Source organism: Lepus europaeus, chromosome 1, assembly GCF_033115175.1.
Source record: "Lepus europaeus isolate LE1 chromosome 1, mLepTim1.pri, whole genome shotgun sequence".
Taxonomy (NCBI): domain Eukaryota; kingdom Metazoa; phylum Chordata; class Mammalia; order Lagomorpha; family Leporidae; genus Lepus; species Lepus europaeus.
Genome location: NC_084827.1, coordinates 20,073,297 through 20,092,506, shown reverse-complemented (window position 1 = coordinate 20,092,506; position 19,210 = coordinate 20,073,297). Strand labels below are relative to the sequence as shown.

Sequence of the window (19,210 nt, the reverse complement as noted above, 5' to 3'; positions counted from 1 at the left end):
ACCCTGCTAGCTGGGGGGCAGAGTTAGACGAAAAGCACTTGGGTTTCTGTTTTTCCACTTTAAGCCTAGTGTGTGTGCCCTGGCAGGTGCTCGTGTACTGAGCAGGACATCTGCCAAAGCGCCGTCAAATTTTCATTTTCAAACCTCATCTACCACCCTGTTTTTGTGCCACTCTGAAGCAACGCATTTTAGCCAGATGATAAATGCACGCTCCAGAGCTCAGAGCCAAATGCTCAGGAGAGGCAGGGGTCACAGCGCCTGCTGGTTGGATGTGTTTTTGGGCGTCTGCACTGTGAGTTCTGTGCTGGGAGCCAGGCTGGAGCTGGGGTTAGGGCTAGGGAAAGCTTTCTCCAGGGAAGATTTGCACCTGCAGGAGATGAGAGTTCTGAGGCAGAAGCAGGTGGTTGTGAGCCTAACCTTGAAGATGCCCCATTGGTAGGTAAAGAAGGTAGCTTCCTCCTGTGAATCCCAACCTGTGGGGACATGGCAGGGGGCCCTTTTGTATAGGCATCATTTACTATTAACTAGTCCCGAGCCAGCTGTCCACCAGGATCTGGGTCTCAGGCATGTCAGCATTTCTGCCTATAGCTCCGTTTCTGCCTCAGCTCTCCCAGCTGTGTTCTGTCCCTGTGAAGTCACTTCCTAGAGAGTCAGAGTGTCTTCCAGGGTCTTCTGGCTCCCAGGACCCTCCCCCCACCCCATCCCAGCCACAGACACAGATGCCTGGACCTTGTAGAAGGCTCCTAAAGTCTGAAGGGGCACCCCCCCACTCCCCACCCCAAAGGCTTCTCTTATCCAATTCTATTGGTGTCACTGCTGCTGGTGTCCCATTTAAGCTTTTCCAAGAAGGTCAGAATGTTCTCCTCTGAAAATATTTTATTGATAAATTAACTCTGAATGCGTTCACCACCATCACCCCTACCCAACTGCTGTCAAGGCTGCTAGGTGGGCCATGGGGCATAGACCCTTTCCTGGGGAAGCTCCCTGGGAGGATAGGGAGTCTCACTCACACAGGTGTGGGATTCCTTGGCATGGCACAGGTGGGTATGGGCCCTGAGGTGGGTCCCCAGGGCTTCTGGGGACAGCCCCTCTGACTCAGCACCGAAACAGGGAGAGGTGGTCGGGAGTGGAGCACCTTGGGGCTTTATTGCTGGTGAATGCCAAGGACAGAGGGGCACCTGCCAGCCTGGAATCGCAGCTGAAGGCGTCCGCACCCAGGGCTCCAGAGAGCGTGGCACTGGTTCCCAATCAACAGAGCCTGGCTGCTGACCCGCCCACCCATGGGGGCCCCCATAGGGAAGGCGACGGGAGAGAGGCATCTGAGCCAGGCAGGACTGGGAGAGAGTTACAGTGTGCAGGTCTCAGGCCGAGCAGGAGCCCGAGAGGGATGTGGGGTGGGGCAGCCAGGGAGGCAGCTGCGCTTCACAGGTCTATGGTGTCACTGCCCATGCTTAGCTCGTCGATCTGTCGGCAGGCGTCCAGGAACTGCTCCCGCAGCAAGGCCTCCTCAGCCTGCTCTGGGGAGTTGCAGGAGGGCGGGGACAGGGCCTGGTAGGATCCTGAGGCGGGGAGGCTGGGGCTGCTTCCTGAGGCCCGCGGAGGGCCGAGGGCGCAGACCAGTGGGCACCTCGGGGGCCTGTCGGGGCAGGAGCACAGCAGCATGGACGAGCTGTCCCGCGAGAGTCCGCACAGCGAGCCGGAGGAGGCGCTGCTGCCCGGGGGCCAAGCCCCCGGGGAGGGGAGCTCTGGGGGTACCGGCGAGCCAGGGTCCTCCTCCAACCTCCCACTGGGCCCGGTCCGGATCTTCGCTCCCAGCGAGGCAGTGCGGTAGAGGCCGAGCCCAGGCAGGGCGTCCCCGAAGGCAGGGCCCTGGAGGAGGCCGGGGGTGAGCAGGGCCTCGCTGCAAAGGGCCTCCTCGATGCTGCGCCGCAGGTTGATTGGGGAGGGCGGGCGGAAGTCCACGGTGGCATCGCTGCAGGGGGAGGAGGCCGGGGATGGGCCCGGGTTGGCCGCCGCGCCTTCGAAGCCCCGGCAGCCGGCTCCCTGGAGCAGGAGATCTGGGCCCGGTCCCGCCAGCGCGCACAGCTGCAGCAGTTCCGCCTCACCACGCGCAATGGCGCTACCCAGGGGCTCCTTGTCTGGGGGCCCAGGGACCCAACCTCCAGGCAGCAGGGGCGCCGCGTGGCCAGGGGACAGGCGGAAGAGCTTCGCCCAGCAACGTGGCGGCACTCTGGGGTTGCAGAGCGCCGGGTAGAGGCCCAGCAGCGCCAGCGGGAGCGCAACGCCCACCTCGCCCAGGCGCAGGCCTAGCTGGAAGGCCCACCAGGACCAGGGCCCCTCCAGGCCAGGTTGGCCGCCATAGCCCAGGGCGTGCAGCACCTCATAGCCCTGCAGGGCCCCGCTCAGCAGCCCGAAGGTGCCAGCCACTGGGGCGGTGCGTGCCGCGCGCCGCCAGGACTCCCGCGGGGCGAAAGGGCTGCGCGCCTGCGGGAGAGGGGTGGCGCCCTTGAAGCCAGAGCCTCCCAGGGGCGCCCCAGCCCGCCGCCGCCGCCGGCCCCGCCAGCAGGAGAGCGCCAGGAGGAGCCCCGACAGCGACGCGGCGAGGAAGGCGTGCAGCCCGCGAGAGGCGAGGCGCAGGGGCCGCAGAGGGCGGTGCGCAGCGCTCCCCAGGGCTGCGGCGGCTGCCAGGCCCAGCCCAAGGAGCAGCAGGGCGGCCAGGCCGGCCGGGCACCGCGGCCGCCGCGGCCGGGCCAGCAGCAGGCAGGCCAGCCCCAGGCCGGCGGCCAGGCAGGGCAGCGGCAGGTCCTGCAGCAGTAGCCAGGCGAGCGCGGGCAGCCGCTCCCGGTGCCCATAGGCGTCGTAGAAGAGAGGGAAGGCCCGCGTGGTCCCGGCCAAGAGCAGCAGCAGGTCCAGCAGCGCCAGGCAGGGGGCGCCAGGTGGGCAGCGCCAGGGCAGGAGGGCCAGGGCCAGCAATGCCAACAGGACCACCAGGCCGAAGAGCGCACCTACCCCGTACACGTGGGCCTCCCAGGCCAGCCCCCAGCGAGCCCTGGCCTCGGCCCAGTTGGCCTCCAGGGTCAGGAAGAAGAGGGGCAGTGTGGCGGCAGGAGGCTGCCCGTCGCCGGCAGGCAGATCCCCCAGGCTGCAAGGCTCTGGTGCACACTCTGGCTGCAGCGAAGGGCTCCCCGGGCTGCCGGGAGACAGGTCGTCTGGGCCAGAGGTGGGGATGCTGGGGTCTGTGGGTAAAAAAAACAAAACCACTTGGCTGAGACAGCTGTGCAGACCCCCTTGCCCTCCCCACAGCCAGGGCCCGGAGCGCCAGTCAGAGGGTCTGCCGAGTACCCTGGCCCCTCAGGCCCTCCCTGTGTGATCCACCTGACCCCTGGGGCCTCTCACCTCTCCCTCCCCAGGAGGTTTCAGTTCTCACATGGCCCCTCCCCCACACCTGCTTTCTTTACTCCGTTCCTGTTTCTGCTGACAACTAACCCCCCACCAGAAAGGCCGCTTTATGAGAACAAGCAGGCCTCCTTGCTTTGTGCACGTCCGTGTCTTCCACCTGTGATGGCCCCTGGCCCACAGTTAGCACTGAGCAGACACTCAGAGTAAGTATCCCCACTGTGCCCGAGACTCTGCAAAGGCAAAGTTGTCCAAGGTCCACACTTGTCCAAGGTCACACGTTTATAACTAGAATCCAGACCTGAGCACCAGTCTGATCCCCTTTCCCTACCCCAGAGCTCTTCCTAATGCTAGTTTGCTTACCCTTGTTCTGCATCCAACCCCCACCTCGGTGCTAGGTGCACCCCTGCCCTTGGTCAGCTGCTCCCGCCACCCCATGTCCCTGGCGCATGCGCGCACACACACACACACACACAGCAGGGGGAGCAGCCAAATACTCCTCTCCCAAGCACCCTGAGTACATACTCTGCACACTCACTGGCCTTCCCGCCCGCTACTCCCATCAGCCTATCTACAGCTGTGGGCCCCATCCTGCCTCCGTCTTATTGTAAGGTTCTGAAGGTAGATGCTGCTTTGATTTGACACCCTGTCCCCCTTTCACAGAAGGGGGGACTTCCCGGGGGGCTCCCAGGCTGCCTTCGAAGCCCCAGGGAGAAAGAACTGGGGACACGGTGGTAAGACAAATTGCCACCTGATTAAGTGAGCCCCACAGGTTCTCTGGGACTTCCTAACTCAGGTCTCCAGCCCCATCTGCTAACATCTTCCTGTACCCCTTGGTGAAAGAGACAGTATGGAGTAAGTTCCCTAATTCTATTCTCCTGGAGCGAGAGAGGAGTTAGAGTTAGACCAAGGCTTCTCCCTGGGACCAGACAGCAAGGGAAAGTGCTAAAAGCTAAACCTCTCCCTCCCCTCACCCAGCAGGCTCAGCAAGGCTGGGAAGAAAGGGTGATGGTGAAGGAGGATGAGGCTAACATGGCATCGAAGGGGAGGTGGACAGGAGACAGCAGCAGGACGAGTGGCGAGGGCCTCCTGACGGTCAGACTCGTGCCCCAACAGCCTGTGCCCCGGCCATGCTCCAGCCACGCCTCGGCTGGACAACACACAAAGAGCCTTGGAGCGCTGCCACCCCTACACAGTGCCAGCGCAGGCTGCGGACATGCAAAATGCAATCATTCGGAGAACAAGAGAAAAGGCGTGAGAGGGCCAGAGACTGGCTCTAGAAGGGAGGGGAAGGTGATGGGATTGAGCAACTGCGGAGGGCAGAAAGGGAGCAGCCAAAACTTAAGCCTACACAGCTCGCTGGCGACTGTGGACAACACCCTGGGCCCTGTTCCATTGCCATCCTCAGATCTGACATAGGGAAGTGCATCTACCCGCACGGGTAGGATAAATGGGAAGCGAGAAGCTCCGCCCAGTGCATGGGAAGCTCCACCCAGTGCATGATCATGACCGTGGCTGGTGTCGTTCCTGCGGACCAGTGTTCACCACTGACCACTCATCAGTTCCTCTTGTCTGACGGCAACCCCTTCTGACCTCAGATTTGATCTTGAATGAATGAATTAAAGGCTTAGTGCATCCTAACTTGCTTAGAAAGACCACAGTTAGACAAATGAGTGGACAGCGGCACTTCATGTTGATTCACTTTAAGAATTGTTTATAGAACACCATCCTGATGGCCTAGCCGCCTGGCTGGCACTGGTTAAGTGAGAGGCAGTTCAGCTGGGAGCGCATGGCATCAGAGGATTAAATCCACATCCTCCCTCACCCCTCATTTTCTGGTGCCCTTACCCCACCCACTTCTCTGCTTGGTCTCTCTCTCCTGCCTTTGTGGACTGTGCAGATGCACAAAACCCCACCCTGCCTCCCCCCTACCCCTAGCCCTGATCCTTGCTCACCCTCCATCCTCATCCCTTCTCACCCAGGAAACCCCGTCTCTCAGCTCTGTCCCCAAGCACTAGAGCAAATTTCAACATCCCTTGGAATCCAGAAAAAGGAATAAAAACCAGAAAACAGGCAAAGTATAGCAAGAGCTCATCTGTCAGGGAGTGCGCTCTGAATGGCGGGCACTGCACGGGGACAGCTGTGTGTGGGGACAGGTGGGTGAAAACCCAGCTTACTGCCTTGGAAGGGTGCCCTTGGTCTCCCGTCCCATCTCCCCAGCGGAGGCTTCTGCAGAGTTTTCGGCTGCTCCCAGAAGACTGTGATCTTCTGGTCCTCTTTCCCAGGATGCCTCCCCTGAGCAGGCCTCCCCTCCAGGGAGGTCCCACCCTAGCCTGCGGGCCCCCCTCTTGACCTCAGGGCCGAGGGAGGAGACGGGATGTCAGCATGAGTAATTGGCGAGGCTGGAGCTGGCTGGGGAGGGGCAGGGGAGAGGCCAGCTCGATTCATGGAAAAGTCAGGCCTGATTATCCACCAGCTGCCCAGATCAAAGGGCTGGCCTATCAGGGCTCCACTCTGGATGCTGGAAGCTGCATGAGTTTGGTGGCCCCGCCCTATCCCTCTCCCCACCCCCACCACCAGGACTGTGGAGGACTGGTACTCATTGGAATGGGTGAAATTAAAAATTTCTAACAAGTGGGATGGCACAGGTGGCTGCCACGCAGGACAGAGGCTGGTCATGGTGCTCAGGGAGTGGAGCTAACACTCAGAGGACAAAGGGCAAGTGGGTGTCACCAAGGGCAATGAAAGCCCCTCAATGTTCTATGCCCTGAATGACAATTGTGGTGAGAAGGGGCTGGATGTAGGCTCTGTGCAATGCAAGGAAGCCCTAGGAGTTGAACACTAACAAGGTTAGAAAAGCCCAGAAGGGGACATGGAACCACAATACTCTCTTTGGTCTCCAACAGCTTGACAGTGCTCCAAACTCTCTCTCTCTCTCTCTCTCTCTCTCTCTCTCTCTCTCTCTCTCCCCCTCCTTCTCTCCAGGAAACCCATAGCCCTCTGGGGTTTATCCAACATGAACAACAGCCAGGAAGAGGCTGGGTTCCTGCAGCCACCAGCTAGGAGGGGGAGTGAGGGCGGAGCTGCCAGCCCTAGCTGTGGGCTGCCTGATACTGTCCAGACTCATTAAACCTGCCTGGCCAGCGCTGTCACCAAGGCCGACAGACCGCCAGCCAGCATCCTCCCCCCCCCACCCGAGGCACAGAGCCTGCCCCCATGGCAGCAGCTCCTGCCCTGCTGCACCCTGGGGTAACCAGGGGGGACAGAGACTCCACACCCACCTGATGGGTGTGGAGGGGAGGGGTGCAGTGACCCATGTCGGGGTGAGCCAGAGAGTCGGGTGCTGTGTTACGTCTGGAGCTGGAAGAAGCTGGGAGACCAGTTGTTTCCACAGCTGGGCCTGGTGGAGAGGGGGCTGAGAGGTTTGCAGCCCCAGTAAACCCTTTACAGAACAGAGCTGCACCTGGGAGTCCCTCCCCATGGCTCCCTTGGCCTCATCTACCAGAACCTCTCCCTGGGCACCCGTGCCCTCTGCCAGGCAAGTTTTGTGTCATCCCAGTGCCCAGGGCTGGGGCAGGGTGTCTGCAAAGGTAGGACCTAGAAGTACATTTGGAGCTCAGTGCAGGAGAGAAGCAAGGTCATTGAGTACTTAATGAGCTTCTACTTTGGCCCAGCTTCGTGCCAAGAGCTCGAATTATCTAGAAGTTTTACGTGAACTCCGTAAAATGAGTAATATTATTAAACCCTGGAGCGACAAGAGAATTTTGGCTCAGAGAGGTAATGTAACCTACCCCAGGGCACCCAGCTGGTACGTAAGTGACTTGGCTCTGGAAGCCCACGGCCTTTCCCTCTGCACCAGCGGTTCATCTGTGTGCATGTTCTGAGCGGCCCCCTTGAACGAAGGTGGCATCTGTCTGCTCCAGGTTCTGCTTCCATGTCTTGTGGCTGAGGGCCCCAGCTCTGCCCACATCTGACAGCATGTCAGCTTAGATCAGACAGCACAGGAGAGGGCTCCCAGGCCGGGGGGTGGGGGTGGGGATGGGGAGAAGGGCCAGGCTGCTGGGAGTTGGGGGTGGGGTTATCACGGAGACTGGAAATCATGAAGGAGTTCCTGTGTCTGTTTGCCCTGATACATCTGTCTCCATCCTGCTCTGCCTGTGACTGCGAAACTCTACGAGGCCCATTGCTTAACCCTGTGTGGGACCTTACCCAGCAACACTTGTTCTCAGGCCAATGACATATGTCTCCATAGGGATGATGAAGAGTATGGTGGCTATGGTTACGGAAGGAAACGTAAGAGTCCCAGAACACTGACGAGGGACTAGCATGGAGTAAGTGCTCAATAAATCATTGTCAGGCTCAAATGGATTGGATACCTACCTGGTGATGTTGCTCCTACTGAGGCAGAGCTTAGGGAAACAGCTGGGTCCAGCAGGCTTGGGCTTGAGAGCTCTCTCTGCAAAGGGGATGGGGGCGGGGACAGAGTGGCGCCAAAGAACCCTGCAAAGAGAGCACACAGGGGTCAGGTGCCATCCTACCAGCCAGGCTTGGCCTCTAGGGTTTTGGAGAAAATCCTGCTCTTCCCTGTAGAAGTCACTGTCCCTGGAATTGTCCTCACATGCTTAGGTCCACTATGAACTAAGGTACAAGTGTGGAACCAGACTCAGTACAGCAGAGAGACTGCTTCTGTGTGGACCAGCAGCTCCTGTCCCAGGGCCTGGGAGAGGCAACACAGGCCTCCCCTGAGCCAAGACAGAAAGGGAGGTGTTGGTTCGGTCTCCAGCACAGCTCCTAGCATGGAGAGATCTTCCACAAACGCTTGCTGCAATGAAATAAACACTCACCTGGAGAGCTGGAGGCAGAGCTGGGGGCTGTTGTGGCACCTGGGGGGCTGGAGCCAGATAAATTCCGGAGCGGAGACAGAGTGGTGCCAAAGAACCCTGCAAAAGGAGCCCATGCCCGAGCTGCAACCTAGCAGCCAGCGGTGCCCAGCAGGGGCTCTCCTAGGAGGGGCAAGTACTCACCAAAGGGTCCCAGGCGCCCAGCAATCTCTGCCAGGCTGGCCCGCAGGCTGGGCAGCAGGGGCAGCGTCCGGTGCCCCAGCGTGGGGGCTGCACCTGCTCTCAGCGCCACATCAAACTTCAGCTCCAGCTCGTTCTGCTGGGGCCTGGGGGCACTGGATGGAGGCGCTGCAGCCGTCAGAGCAGTGTCCCAGGTCACAGTACCCATCCTGGGCTGATAGGGAGCGGTGGGCCGATCGGTGGGCCCAGAGATGTGGGACGTGGACTCCGGAGGTAGGGATGAGGCCCAGGGTGTAGCGCTGCCTTCGGCAGAGCCCCACTCTGAAGGAGGGTTCCCTGGGGAGCCCACGAGCAGGTCCCAAAGGGGATCGGTCCTCAGCCCACTGGCTACCTCTTCCCCTGGCTCCCGGCCTGGCCCAGGAGAGAGAGGCTGGGTCTCTGTGACAGGGCTCCCCCAGACAGCAGCAGGGCCCCGAAGATGGAATTTGAAGTTAAGTCCCAGGTTGAGAGACAGCACAGAGGCCTCACTCTGCGGTGGCGGGGTCAGAGTGGTGAGAGGGACCACGGGGACAGAGGAGGCAGGCTGGGGGCCCACAGGGACAGCAAGCAGGACCCAGTAGAACAGCCCCAGCCCCAGACAGCCACGCCTTGCCATGGCCCCACCTGGCCTAGGGTGGCCTGGGTGGGCAGGGGGCTCGGTTCTTCAGCACCTCTTGGGCACCCAGGTCCTGGAGGGAGGAGAGGCCCTGTGAGCTCAGGCTGTTGCCACTCACCCTCTTGGGGATCCCGGGATCAGACACCCCAGACAGCGCTTCTGTTGGCAGAGAAGCAGGTGCTGAGAGCAGGACGCAAAGTGCTGTGCCCCAGGGGAGAGACGCCAGGGCTCTTCCTGACAGCTCCTTCCTGTACTTTCAGGCTCCTGCCCAATCCTGGCCCCACCTGCTCACCAGGAGGCTAGGCTCTGCCCGCAACCAGGGTCCCCCACCTTTCATGGGGAGTAGAGAGGATGGACTTGGGCTCCCAGACTCAGACGCCTTCCTTCCCACTCCCCACCCCCTCTTCTGCCCAGCCTTCCCTCCTCCCTACTGTATGCCATCAAGCACCCTAAGGAAACACAGCTGCAAGCCAGCAAAACCCTCCTGCCGGAGTCTCCCGTTCTAACAGGCCTGAGTGATATGGCAGAGCCAGAGAGGCCACCCAGGCCCTGCCCAGAGAAACTGGGCCCCTCCACTGGCAGAAGCCCCCTCCCCCTCTTTCCCCAGGACCCTAGAAGTATTGGGGGGAGGGGCAGCTTGGTGATTTCTGGCTCCCTGGGGAGGAAGGGCAGGCTGATCAGCCTTGGGGTGGCTGCAGCAGCCTCCCACTGCTCCCCAGGACTCGCCCTTCATGGGCACATCTGGTGGGGACGGGAGGCTGGGCCGGGGCACACGTGCACCCGGCACCCTTTCATCACGCACACAGCCACACCTAGCGCCCGCGACACACTCACCCTTCACACACCCCTGCACACAGAGTCCACCCTGCTGAGCGCCCTCCCTCCCCCATGGGTCCCGACCCCATGCCACCTCCTCGGTCTCTCTTGCCATGCAGACACATACACACACACCCCTACACACATGCACACACTCTGTGTAGACGCACAGCACACACACACCCCTCGCGGGCACATACGCACACACACACCCCCGGCCGGCTCCTCTCGCACCGCGGGGCTCCTCGGCCAAGTCCCTCGAGAAGGGGCGGTCGCGGCGGCTCAGGCACCCACCTGGGCAACGCCGCGCGGAGTCTCGCCGCTTCTCCCCGCTGCACCCAGCGCCCGCACTGGCGATGGAGCCCTGCGCTCTAGACGCCCGCTCTCCTCGTCCAGCCACTGCCGCCCCTGCCCGCCCCGGCCCGGTCCGCGGCCCGCAGCGCTCTCACCAGGCGGGCGGCCGGCCCCGCGCTCCGCGCTCCCTCCCCGCCGCGGCGCCGCCTCCTGGCTCCCAGCCTGGCTCCCCGGCGAAGCAGCCCGCGCCGGGCTCCGCGGCAGCCGCGCTCTCGCGGCCCTCCCTCCGCTCCCTCGCTCCCTCGCCCGCTCGCTCCCGCGCCCTCCCTCCTCCCACCCAGCCCGTCGCCGCCCGCGGGCCGCCCCACACCCGGGGACAGCGGCCGCACGCGCGCTCGGTCACCCGGCGCTGTCGCGGGCGCCCGGGGCTCCGCTGGTGCGCCTTCCCCGGGGAAACACACCCGCGCCAAGCACCGCGCGCGCACACGCGTGTACAAACACACCCCTTCCCGGGGAAACACACCCTCGCCAGAGCACCGCGAGCACGTACCCTCGTGCACACACACACATGCCTTCCTTAGGATACAAGTTGACTCCAAGAGCATCATGTGTGGGCACATACACATATGTGTGGGCACATACACAACCTGTGCCAGCATGGCTCCCAGGGCAATAAGGGACTTCCGTTCAAGATCTTATCACAATAGGCTCTTCTCCATCCCTTATCACATTAGTCCTCACCACAACCCTGTGTGTGTCTCCATTGTACAGATGGGTAAGTTAAGACTCAGAAACTGTGCCCAAGACAGCACAGCTTGGTTGAGCGTTGGGTCCAGGCTCTCTGCTTGCCCTCTCCACCAGCTGTCAGTTTTCAACAGCTGTACAGCAAACACCCCCATGCCTCCAGTGCCTGGCAGGTGAACTGCCAGATGCCAGCCCCTGTTGTAACATTACTTTTTTCCTAAAACGATCTCTCAGAAGCACTTAGAGTTGCAGAGCTGTCTGTCAGAAAGAGTGGTGAGCTAAGCTGCTGGTGGGGGGGGGGGGGATGACAACTTCTGTGCCACGAGAGATGAGGGAAAGGCAAAACCAGAGACCGCACCGTGTGGCCAGGACTGGGGGGCCCCGCTAAGGGACCGGGGGGTCACTGTGGCCACTTATGTGGCATTTCTCATGCTGCTTTGAGTCACAAATTCCTTCACAGTTTCTTCCAAAAAGCTAGTGTTTAAAGTATCAGGTCCGGCACTCTGGGCGTAGTTGGTAAAGTTGCAGTGCTGACATCCCATATTGGCATCGGTTTGAGTCCCAGCTGCTCCACTTCCGATCTGGCTCTCTGCTGTGGCCTGGGAAAGCAGCAGAAGATGGACCAAGTGCTGGGCCCCTGCACCTATGTGGGAGACCCAGCAGAAGCTCCTGGCTCCTGACTTCAGCTCCAGCTCGCAGCCATCTGGGAATGAACCAGCAGATGGAAGACTTCTCTCTCTGCCTCTGCCTCTCTGTAATTCCACCTTTCAAATAAATAAATACATATTTAAAAAATTAAAGTATCAGAAGAACATACAACATAAAATGGAGGCTCCCTACATCATTTAAAGCTTCTTTTGGAAACCCAGAGAGCTGCCCTACTGTGTGTGACCCCCATGGTGGGTGCTGTACCAGTCTGCTTACTTACTCCTCCTACAAGCCACAGAAAGAGGGAAATTGTCATCACCATGTCACAGCCCTGGATGTGACCCAGCTATCTCCTCCCTCCTGCCCTGGAAGGGCAGGTGCTCAAGTACCTGGGGCAGGTTCTGTCTCAGTTACCCAGAGCTAGCAGAGGGCTTTGCCCGTGGCGCATGCTCAGGGACCACTTGATAAAATGAACAAGGAGTAGTTCTGAGGCCCGCGCACGAGCAATGGGTAGCCTTTCAGAAAGGCATCCAGGCCTCACTTCCCGGTCCCAGAATCCCACCCCCCAGTTAGTGTAAGATCACATCTGTCCCCCAACGGAGCCCCTTTCAGTGTCATCAACAGGATTTACTCTGGGTCCCTAAACAAAATCCTGCAAAAGGTAACCCCTGGGTGCACCCTGAGGGGTTGCTAAAGGATTCACCCCCACACCCCACCTGCTCGGGGCTGCCTGGGGATTGCATGCTGGGAGTTGGTCTCTGGTTTTCTCTCGTATACTTAATAAAAGCTATCCTACTGGGGACATTTTCTTTGAATCTTCCTCATCGAAAGGCTCATTTCCTGCTAATCATGTTCACTTAAAGACTTCTAGATGGGAATACAGAAATAAACAGATCCCAGTACATTAAAATAGCAATCCTGCATGACCAAGTGGCGTTATTCCCAGGAATTATATTTTCAAAAATATATTAAAAAGGGAAGCTGGGGTTATGAGTCAAGATGGTGCTTGAATGCCTACATCTAATTTCACTCTCACCCAAAACGCCACTAAAGCGTCAGTAAAAAGATTTTAAAATGAAGAGACAAACCTGCAAGGGTAGAGAGACGAGGAAAAGGGACAGTAGTGACAGAATTTTTGAGACAGGATGGCAGGCAGTCATGCAGCTACTAAGTTATGAGCCCCTAGGTAAAAGGCATCTCAAGCTGGCAGTGGGGAAAACCACAAGCCAGCTTCATGTACACTACGGGGTTCTCAGGAGGCATAGACATTGGTTGTCCAAGGCATACCTGGAATCGTGGGACTGTCCTTACCAGTGAAGTGAGGACCAAGACTTTCTTCCCTCATCCTTCCTGTGTGCCAGCCAGGATCTAAAGGATCTTTCCCTAAAAAAGGTTCCATGGTAGGCATCTGGTTTGGGGAAGCTGCAGGCACCGTTGTAAACAGAGATACCACGCAGACAACAAGAGGATTAAAGGGCGTGTCACAGAGAATGCTGAATGCAGAGATCCTGAGCTTCTCCCAAGCCCGGGCTTTCAAAGTGGCGAGAGCAGAGCCATTGCTCTCCAGGCTGGAGACTAGAAGATTCCACCCTGGGGCATTTCACCAACCCACGAGGAAAGATCTAGATACTGGCACAGGGGAGCCTCTGAAAACATCCCGGCTCCATAACCCCACAGTGGCAAACCTAACCCAGGAGCTCAGAGCGTCTGACCACCTCTTACCTCTCAACCTTACTCAAAAATGAACAAAGATCTTAGGCATCCTGGAAGGTTTCTAACACAGAAGAAAGACACAAAACAATCAAAAAAGGGACTTGCAGGAAACAGGCTAGGCAGAGGGAAGGCACTACCAAGACCATCGTGATGTTCTCAGAGATGCGAGAAGATACCGCATGCGTGAGCCAACAAGAAGTCAGAGAAAGCAGATCCTGAGACCAGCGGCGGCAGCAGCAGCCATCATGTCCTGGGAAGTGAAAGTGTGACAGCAGAAACAAAAGCAGCAGGAAGAGTAGAAGATGAAGTTGATCGAATCTCCCGAGAAAGTAAAGCAACTCACTATGGGAAAATACAGGAGAGAGAATCGCATTAGGGGATAATTCCAGGAGTTCGACGTCAAAATAACAGAAAGAGAGGAAGAAAACAGAGAGAGAGAGAGAGAGAGAGAGAGAGGAATACGGAAAGGAGGAAATCATTCATTAACTAATCCAAGGACATCTTCCAGAACAGAAGAAAGTTGCCAGATCCTAAGGTGGGTCCACCAAACCCCAGAGCTGTAGATGACAATACAGCCTCATGGTCCAACTTAAAGAGGAGAGTCTAGAAGCTTCCAAAAAGGTTTTTTTTTTTTAAAGAATTATTTTATTTATTTCAAAGACAGAGTTACAGAGAGAGGTAGAGCCAGAGAGAGAGAGAGAGAGGTCTTCCATTCGCTGCTTCACTCTCCAATTGGCCACAATGGCTGGAGTTGCGCCAATCTGAAGCCAGGAGCTTCTTCCGGGTCTCCCACACGGGTGCAGGGGCCCAAGGACTTGGGTCATCTTCCACTGCTTTCCCAGGCCATAGCAGAGAGCTGGATTGGAAGTAGAGCAGCCAGGACTAGAACCAGCGCCCATATGGGATGCCAGCAATGCAGGTGGAGGTTTTACCTACTACGTCACAGTGCTAGCCCCTCCAGAAAGTTTTTTAAAGTATTGAAGTTTATATATCCAGGACTGGTGCTGTGGCACAATGGGTTAACGCCCTGGCCTGAAGCGCCGGCATCCCATATGGGTGCTGATTCGAGTCCCGGTTGCTCCACTTCCCATCCAGCTCTCTGCTATGGCCTGGGAAAGCAGTAGAAGATGGTCCAAGTGCTTGGGCCCCTGCACCTATGTGGGAGACCCAGAAGAAGCTCCTGACTCCTGGCTTTGGATCGGCACAGTTCTGGCCATTGCGGCCATTTAGGGAGTGAACCAGCAGATGGAAGACCTCTCTCTCTGTCTCTACCTCTCTCTGTAACTCTGTCTTTCAAATAAATAAAATAAATATTTAAAAAAGAAAAAAGAAGTTTATATATTAGCAGCAATAACTTTCTATATTCAAGGTGAAGGTGAGAATCCTGTGCAATATTGGCAATGTGTGGGGGCAGGCATTCGATGCACTGGTTGAGTTGCCACCTGGGACGTCTCCTGGTTTCAGCTCTGGCTCCTCTCTCTCCAATCCAATTTCCTGCTAATGTGCACCCTGGCAGGCAGCAGGTGATGGCTCAAGTTCTTGAGTTCCTGCCACCCATGTGGATAGAGTTCTGAGCTCCTGGCTTCCCCGTGGCCCAGCCCCAGCTGTGCAGGCATTTGGGGAGTGAACCAGTGGGCGGGAAGATCTTTCTCTTTCTCTCTCTCTCTCTCTCTCTCTCTCTCTCTCTCTGTGTGTCTTTATCTCTCTCTCTGTGTCTTTCAAATAAATGAAAAAATATATATATGTGCAAAATACATTAAAGAAAGATGTTTATCAATAAGTGAAAAGAATTTAGGTGGAAAAAAAATCATAGAACTTTCTTGAGCAAGATCAAAGAGGCCTTGATCAAATGGAGAACAACTCTTGTTTCCTGATAGAGGCTCTCAATATTTTATAAGGTCGTTGATTCTCTCCAACTTCACTTATATTTCTAGTGCTAGTCCAATTAAAATATCAACATTATTTTTCTAAAATTCAAAATAAGTATTCTAAAGCTCATTTGTAAGAATAACAGGCAACATACTTAATGGTCTTTTGAAAAAGAAGAATGGGACCGGCTCTGTGGCTCACTTGGTTAATCCTCCACCTGCGGTGCAGGCATCCCATATGGGCGCCGGGTTCTAGTCCCAGCTGCTCCTCTTCCAGTCCAGCTCTCTGCTGTGGCCCAGGAGGGCAGTGGAGGATGGCCCAAGTGTTTAGGCCCCTGCAGCCTCTGGGAGACCAGGAGGAAGCACCTGGCTCCTGGCTTCAGATCGCATAGCTTCGGGGGTGAACCAATGGAAGGAAGACCTTTCTCTCTGTCTCTCTCTCTCTCACTGTCCAACTCTATCTGTCAAAAGAAAAAGAAGAATGGCAAATGGGATGGATGGCCAAGATCTGCTCCTTTGACAGTACACATTCACTCATTTATATGAATGCCAACCTGTCGGACAAAGCTAAAGTATTTGTTGTTTAACTGTCATCTGGCACAAGAGCCAGTGGGTAGGAGGGAGCGGCGCTGATCAAGCCACTGCCCCAGTTCCTCGCTCTCTCCATGGAGCCGTCTCTGCACCTGTGCTCTCCTCCTCCTTACCACCGACTGCTCCCACAGCTGGACTGTCACAGCTCTTGTCAGGACTGCATGACCTCCAGGTCGCCAAGTCCAGTGGGCTTTGAGTCATCTTCCTTCCCCTTGTTGAAACAGCAGGCACCACTGATCACTGCATTAGTCAGGGTTCTCCAGAGAAATCGAACTAATAGAATATAATAGATGTATAGAGGCAGATTTAATATGAGAGACTGACTCACACGGGACGGAGGCTGCGAAGTCCCACAGTCTGCTGCCCGCAAGCTGGAGACCTGGGAAAGCTGCTGGTACAGATTTATTCCAACACCAAAGGCTGAGGACCAGGGGTAGAAGTCCCCATCTGAGTCCAAAGGCCAGGGACACAGGAGCACTGAGGTCCCAGGGCAGGACTCGGATCTCAGCTCAGAGAATGCACTGTCTGCCTTTTTGTTCTGTTTTTCAAAGGATTGAATGATGAGAGCAATCTTGTTGACTCAGTTCACTGATTCAAATGCTAATGTCTTCCTGAAACACCCTTCCAGACACATCCGGAAATAATGTTTACCAGCGATCTGGGTACCCCTTAGCCCAGTCAAGTTAACACTAAGAAGGGGCCATCAAAGAAGGATGTACTTTTCTCTGCAGGGAGAAGAGAACTTCAACTTTGCTTATGGTCCTGTCTAAACAATGGTGGAGATGTGGACTCCAAAGGCTTCCATAGCCTTGGCAGCTCATGTCAAGAGCCTGACATCACACATAGAGTGTCAATTGTTAAATCAACAACAGGAGTCACTGCACTTACTACCCAAGCAGGACCTTTGTCTTTAATGAGCTGTACTGTGAAAATTAACTGTAAAACTTGTTCTCAAACAGTTACACCTTGTATGTGTGTGGGGGTGCAAATTGTTGAAATCTTTACTTGCTATAGAGTTGGTCTTCTTGCATGCGAAGCCTGGAGGAGGCTCCTGGCTCCTGGCTTAGGATTGGCACAGCTCCAGCCATTGCAGCCAACTGGGGAGTGAACCAGTGGATGAAAGACCTCTCTATCTCTCTGCCTCTCCTACTCTCTCTGTGTAACTCTGACTTTCAAGTAAATAAATAAATCTTTTTAAAAAATAGATTATTGGTACCTGCACTACAGTGTACCTGTGGTGCCAGCATCCCATATGGGCACCGGTTCGGGTCTTGGCTGCCCTACTTCTGACGCAGCTCCCTACTAATGCACCTGGGAAAGCGGCAGAAGATGACCTAATCCATTCCATGCAGGAGACCTGGAAGAAGCTCCTGGCTCCTGGCTTCAGATGAGCTCAGCTCTGGCCTTTGGGGCCATTTGGGGAATGAACCAGCAGATAGAAGATTCTCTTTCTCTCTCTCTCTCTCTCTCTCCCCTCCCCTCTCTTTCTCAACTCTGCTTTTTTTTTTTTTTTTTTTTTTTTTTTGACAGGCAGAGTTAGACAGTGAGAGAGAGAAAGAGAAAGATCTTCCTTCCTTTGGTTCACCCCCCAAATGGCCACTACGGCCAGTGTGCTGCGCCGATCTGAAGCCAGGAGCCAGGTGCTTCCTCCTGGTCTCCCATGCGGGTGCAGGGCCCAAGCACTTGGGCCATCCTCCACTGCACTCCCAGGCCACAGCAGAGAGCTGGACTGGAAGAGGAGCAACCGGGACAGATCTGGCACCCCAACCAGGACTAGAACCCGGTGTGCCAGTGCCGGAGGTGGAGGATTAGCCTAATGAGCCGTGGCGGCGGCCCAACTCTGCCTTTCAAATAAATAAATAAATAAATATTTACCAAAAAGTTGATTTTTTTTTCCAACCACTTAACACACATATGCACACACACACAACTGGCCAAAGTCACCAGCGGAAGTCAACTTTTTCTTTGGTCCTCCCCATTCTTTCTGATTTTACTTCATAGTACTAACTTTCTCTACTCCACTGCTCTCATAAAATCATCGTCATTCTTGACTCCTTTCTTTCTCTCATCCCCTATCTACTTTGTGAACAACTCCTGGACGTTCTCTCCCCAGAATGCTTCTCCCATCACCCACCCCTCCCCCTCCCTGGGCAGCATCACGGCTTACCTGTTACTGCAGTAGATTCCCAACAGATTCCACGCTTGCCCTGACAGCCAGTTCTCCACCCAGCAGCCGGAATGATCTTGTAAAAACATAAATCAGATGCCATCATTTCTACCAAAGTCTGCCCATTGCAACGGGAACAGAATTGGGCGGTGTTATGACACCTGCAAGGTTGACTTCCATCGTCTGGTCACCACTTGCCCATCTGCTCCCACCTTATCATCTCCTTCTTCGTCTGTGCCACCTGCTTCTTGTTCCCTGCACTCCAGGCACATTGCCCTTCTTTCTCACCTGCAAACAATCCATAATGCTTCCTGCTGCAGAAGCTTTGCACTGGTTGACCCTTCTGCCTAGAAGATATCCCCCCAAGTCTGAATGTGGCTAGCTGCCGCCGTCCTTAGAGAAGCAGCTCAAATGGCATTGCACATTCCCTTGGTCTCCTTCCCTACCTGGTCTACCCCTTCTGTTCATTTCTGTCCTGGCTTGTCGTCTGGCACTGCTCAGAAGAGTGTCTGTCCAGGAGATCAACTCTACATCCTAAGCACCTCAGAGTGTTGGGTCCCTAACAGATGCTCAACCAGTGAAAGGAAATGCTTGTGTTAGGCCCTTGGGTTTTTGAGCTTGGAGCTCCAGGGAGAGGATAGAGCTGGTGATGTACATTTCTAAATAACCAGCATTTGGGTTTCTAGGCCATGGGAGTGGGTGACATCACCTGGGGAGCAAGTATAGGCAGAAAGAGACCGTGACTTGTGGGCGGGGCCTGGGTGGCTTTGACTGAGGTCCTGGAGGAGGAACAACAGATGGAACTGCCAACGAGGAGCCCAGGAGATGGAGGACCGGTTTCTCCTGACTTCTTTATGTTTTCCCACTGATGCCCTCACTCAGAGATTGAACATGCACATCGAACATGCCCTGTGGAGATGGATCTGTCTGTCTCCACCGTCCCTGCCCCCACCTCTTCCTTCCCAGTCCACGGTACCATCTACCCACAGGAGCCAATCAAAGAGTCAGCCTTGCTGCTTCTTCCTTGTCCCACGCCCAATCTGACAGCAAGTACTCCAAAACATATTCTTAATATGTAAAAACCCTACAAATCCATAAGAAAATATTAACATCTTAACATAAAATAGATAAAAGACTAGAGATGCCCTGGTGTTTTTCCAAATTTTTTTAAGGAACACTGCAACTGTGACTTCTTAGGAGAGAATGGTTCTGTTTATCCCATGATTCCTACCCGTCTCTTGGCCAACGGATAGAGCAGAGAGCTTACTTCCAGACTGATGGGGAAAGATGGGCTGGG

General features: G+C 56.1%; 1 protein-coding gene across 5 annotated transcripts; it reads right to left on the bottom strand.

Annotated features, from left to right (window-relative positions):
• Positions 1-866: 866 nt before the first annotated feature.
• PRRT4 (proline rich transmembrane protein 4) lies at positions 867-10,255 on the bottom strand. 5 transcript variants are annotated; one of them, XM_062198364.1, is made up of 5 exons: positions 10,183-10,255; positions 8,421-9,231; positions 8,241-8,336; positions 7,777-7,896; positions 867-3,236 (listed from the first exon to the last, which is right to left on the bottom strand). In XM_062198364.1, the coding sequence occupies exons 2-5, from the start codon at positions 9,070-9,072 to the stop codon at positions 1,423-1,425; spliced, it is 2,682 nt and encodes an 893-aa protein (XP_062054348.1). In that variant the 5' UTR covers positions 9,073-9,231; positions 10,183-10,255; the 3' UTR covers positions 867-1,422. The 5 variants fall into 5 exon arrangements, with proteins under 5 accessions (XP_062054348.1, XP_062054355.1, XP_062054364.1 ...); XM_062198371.1 differs by having other exon boundaries at positions 8,421-9,145; positions 10,183-10,247; XM_062198380.1 differs by lacking the exon at positions 10,183-10,255 and adding an exon at positions 8,093-8,101 and having other exon boundaries at positions 8,421-9,417.
• Positions 10,256-19,210: the final 8,955 nt, after the last annotated feature.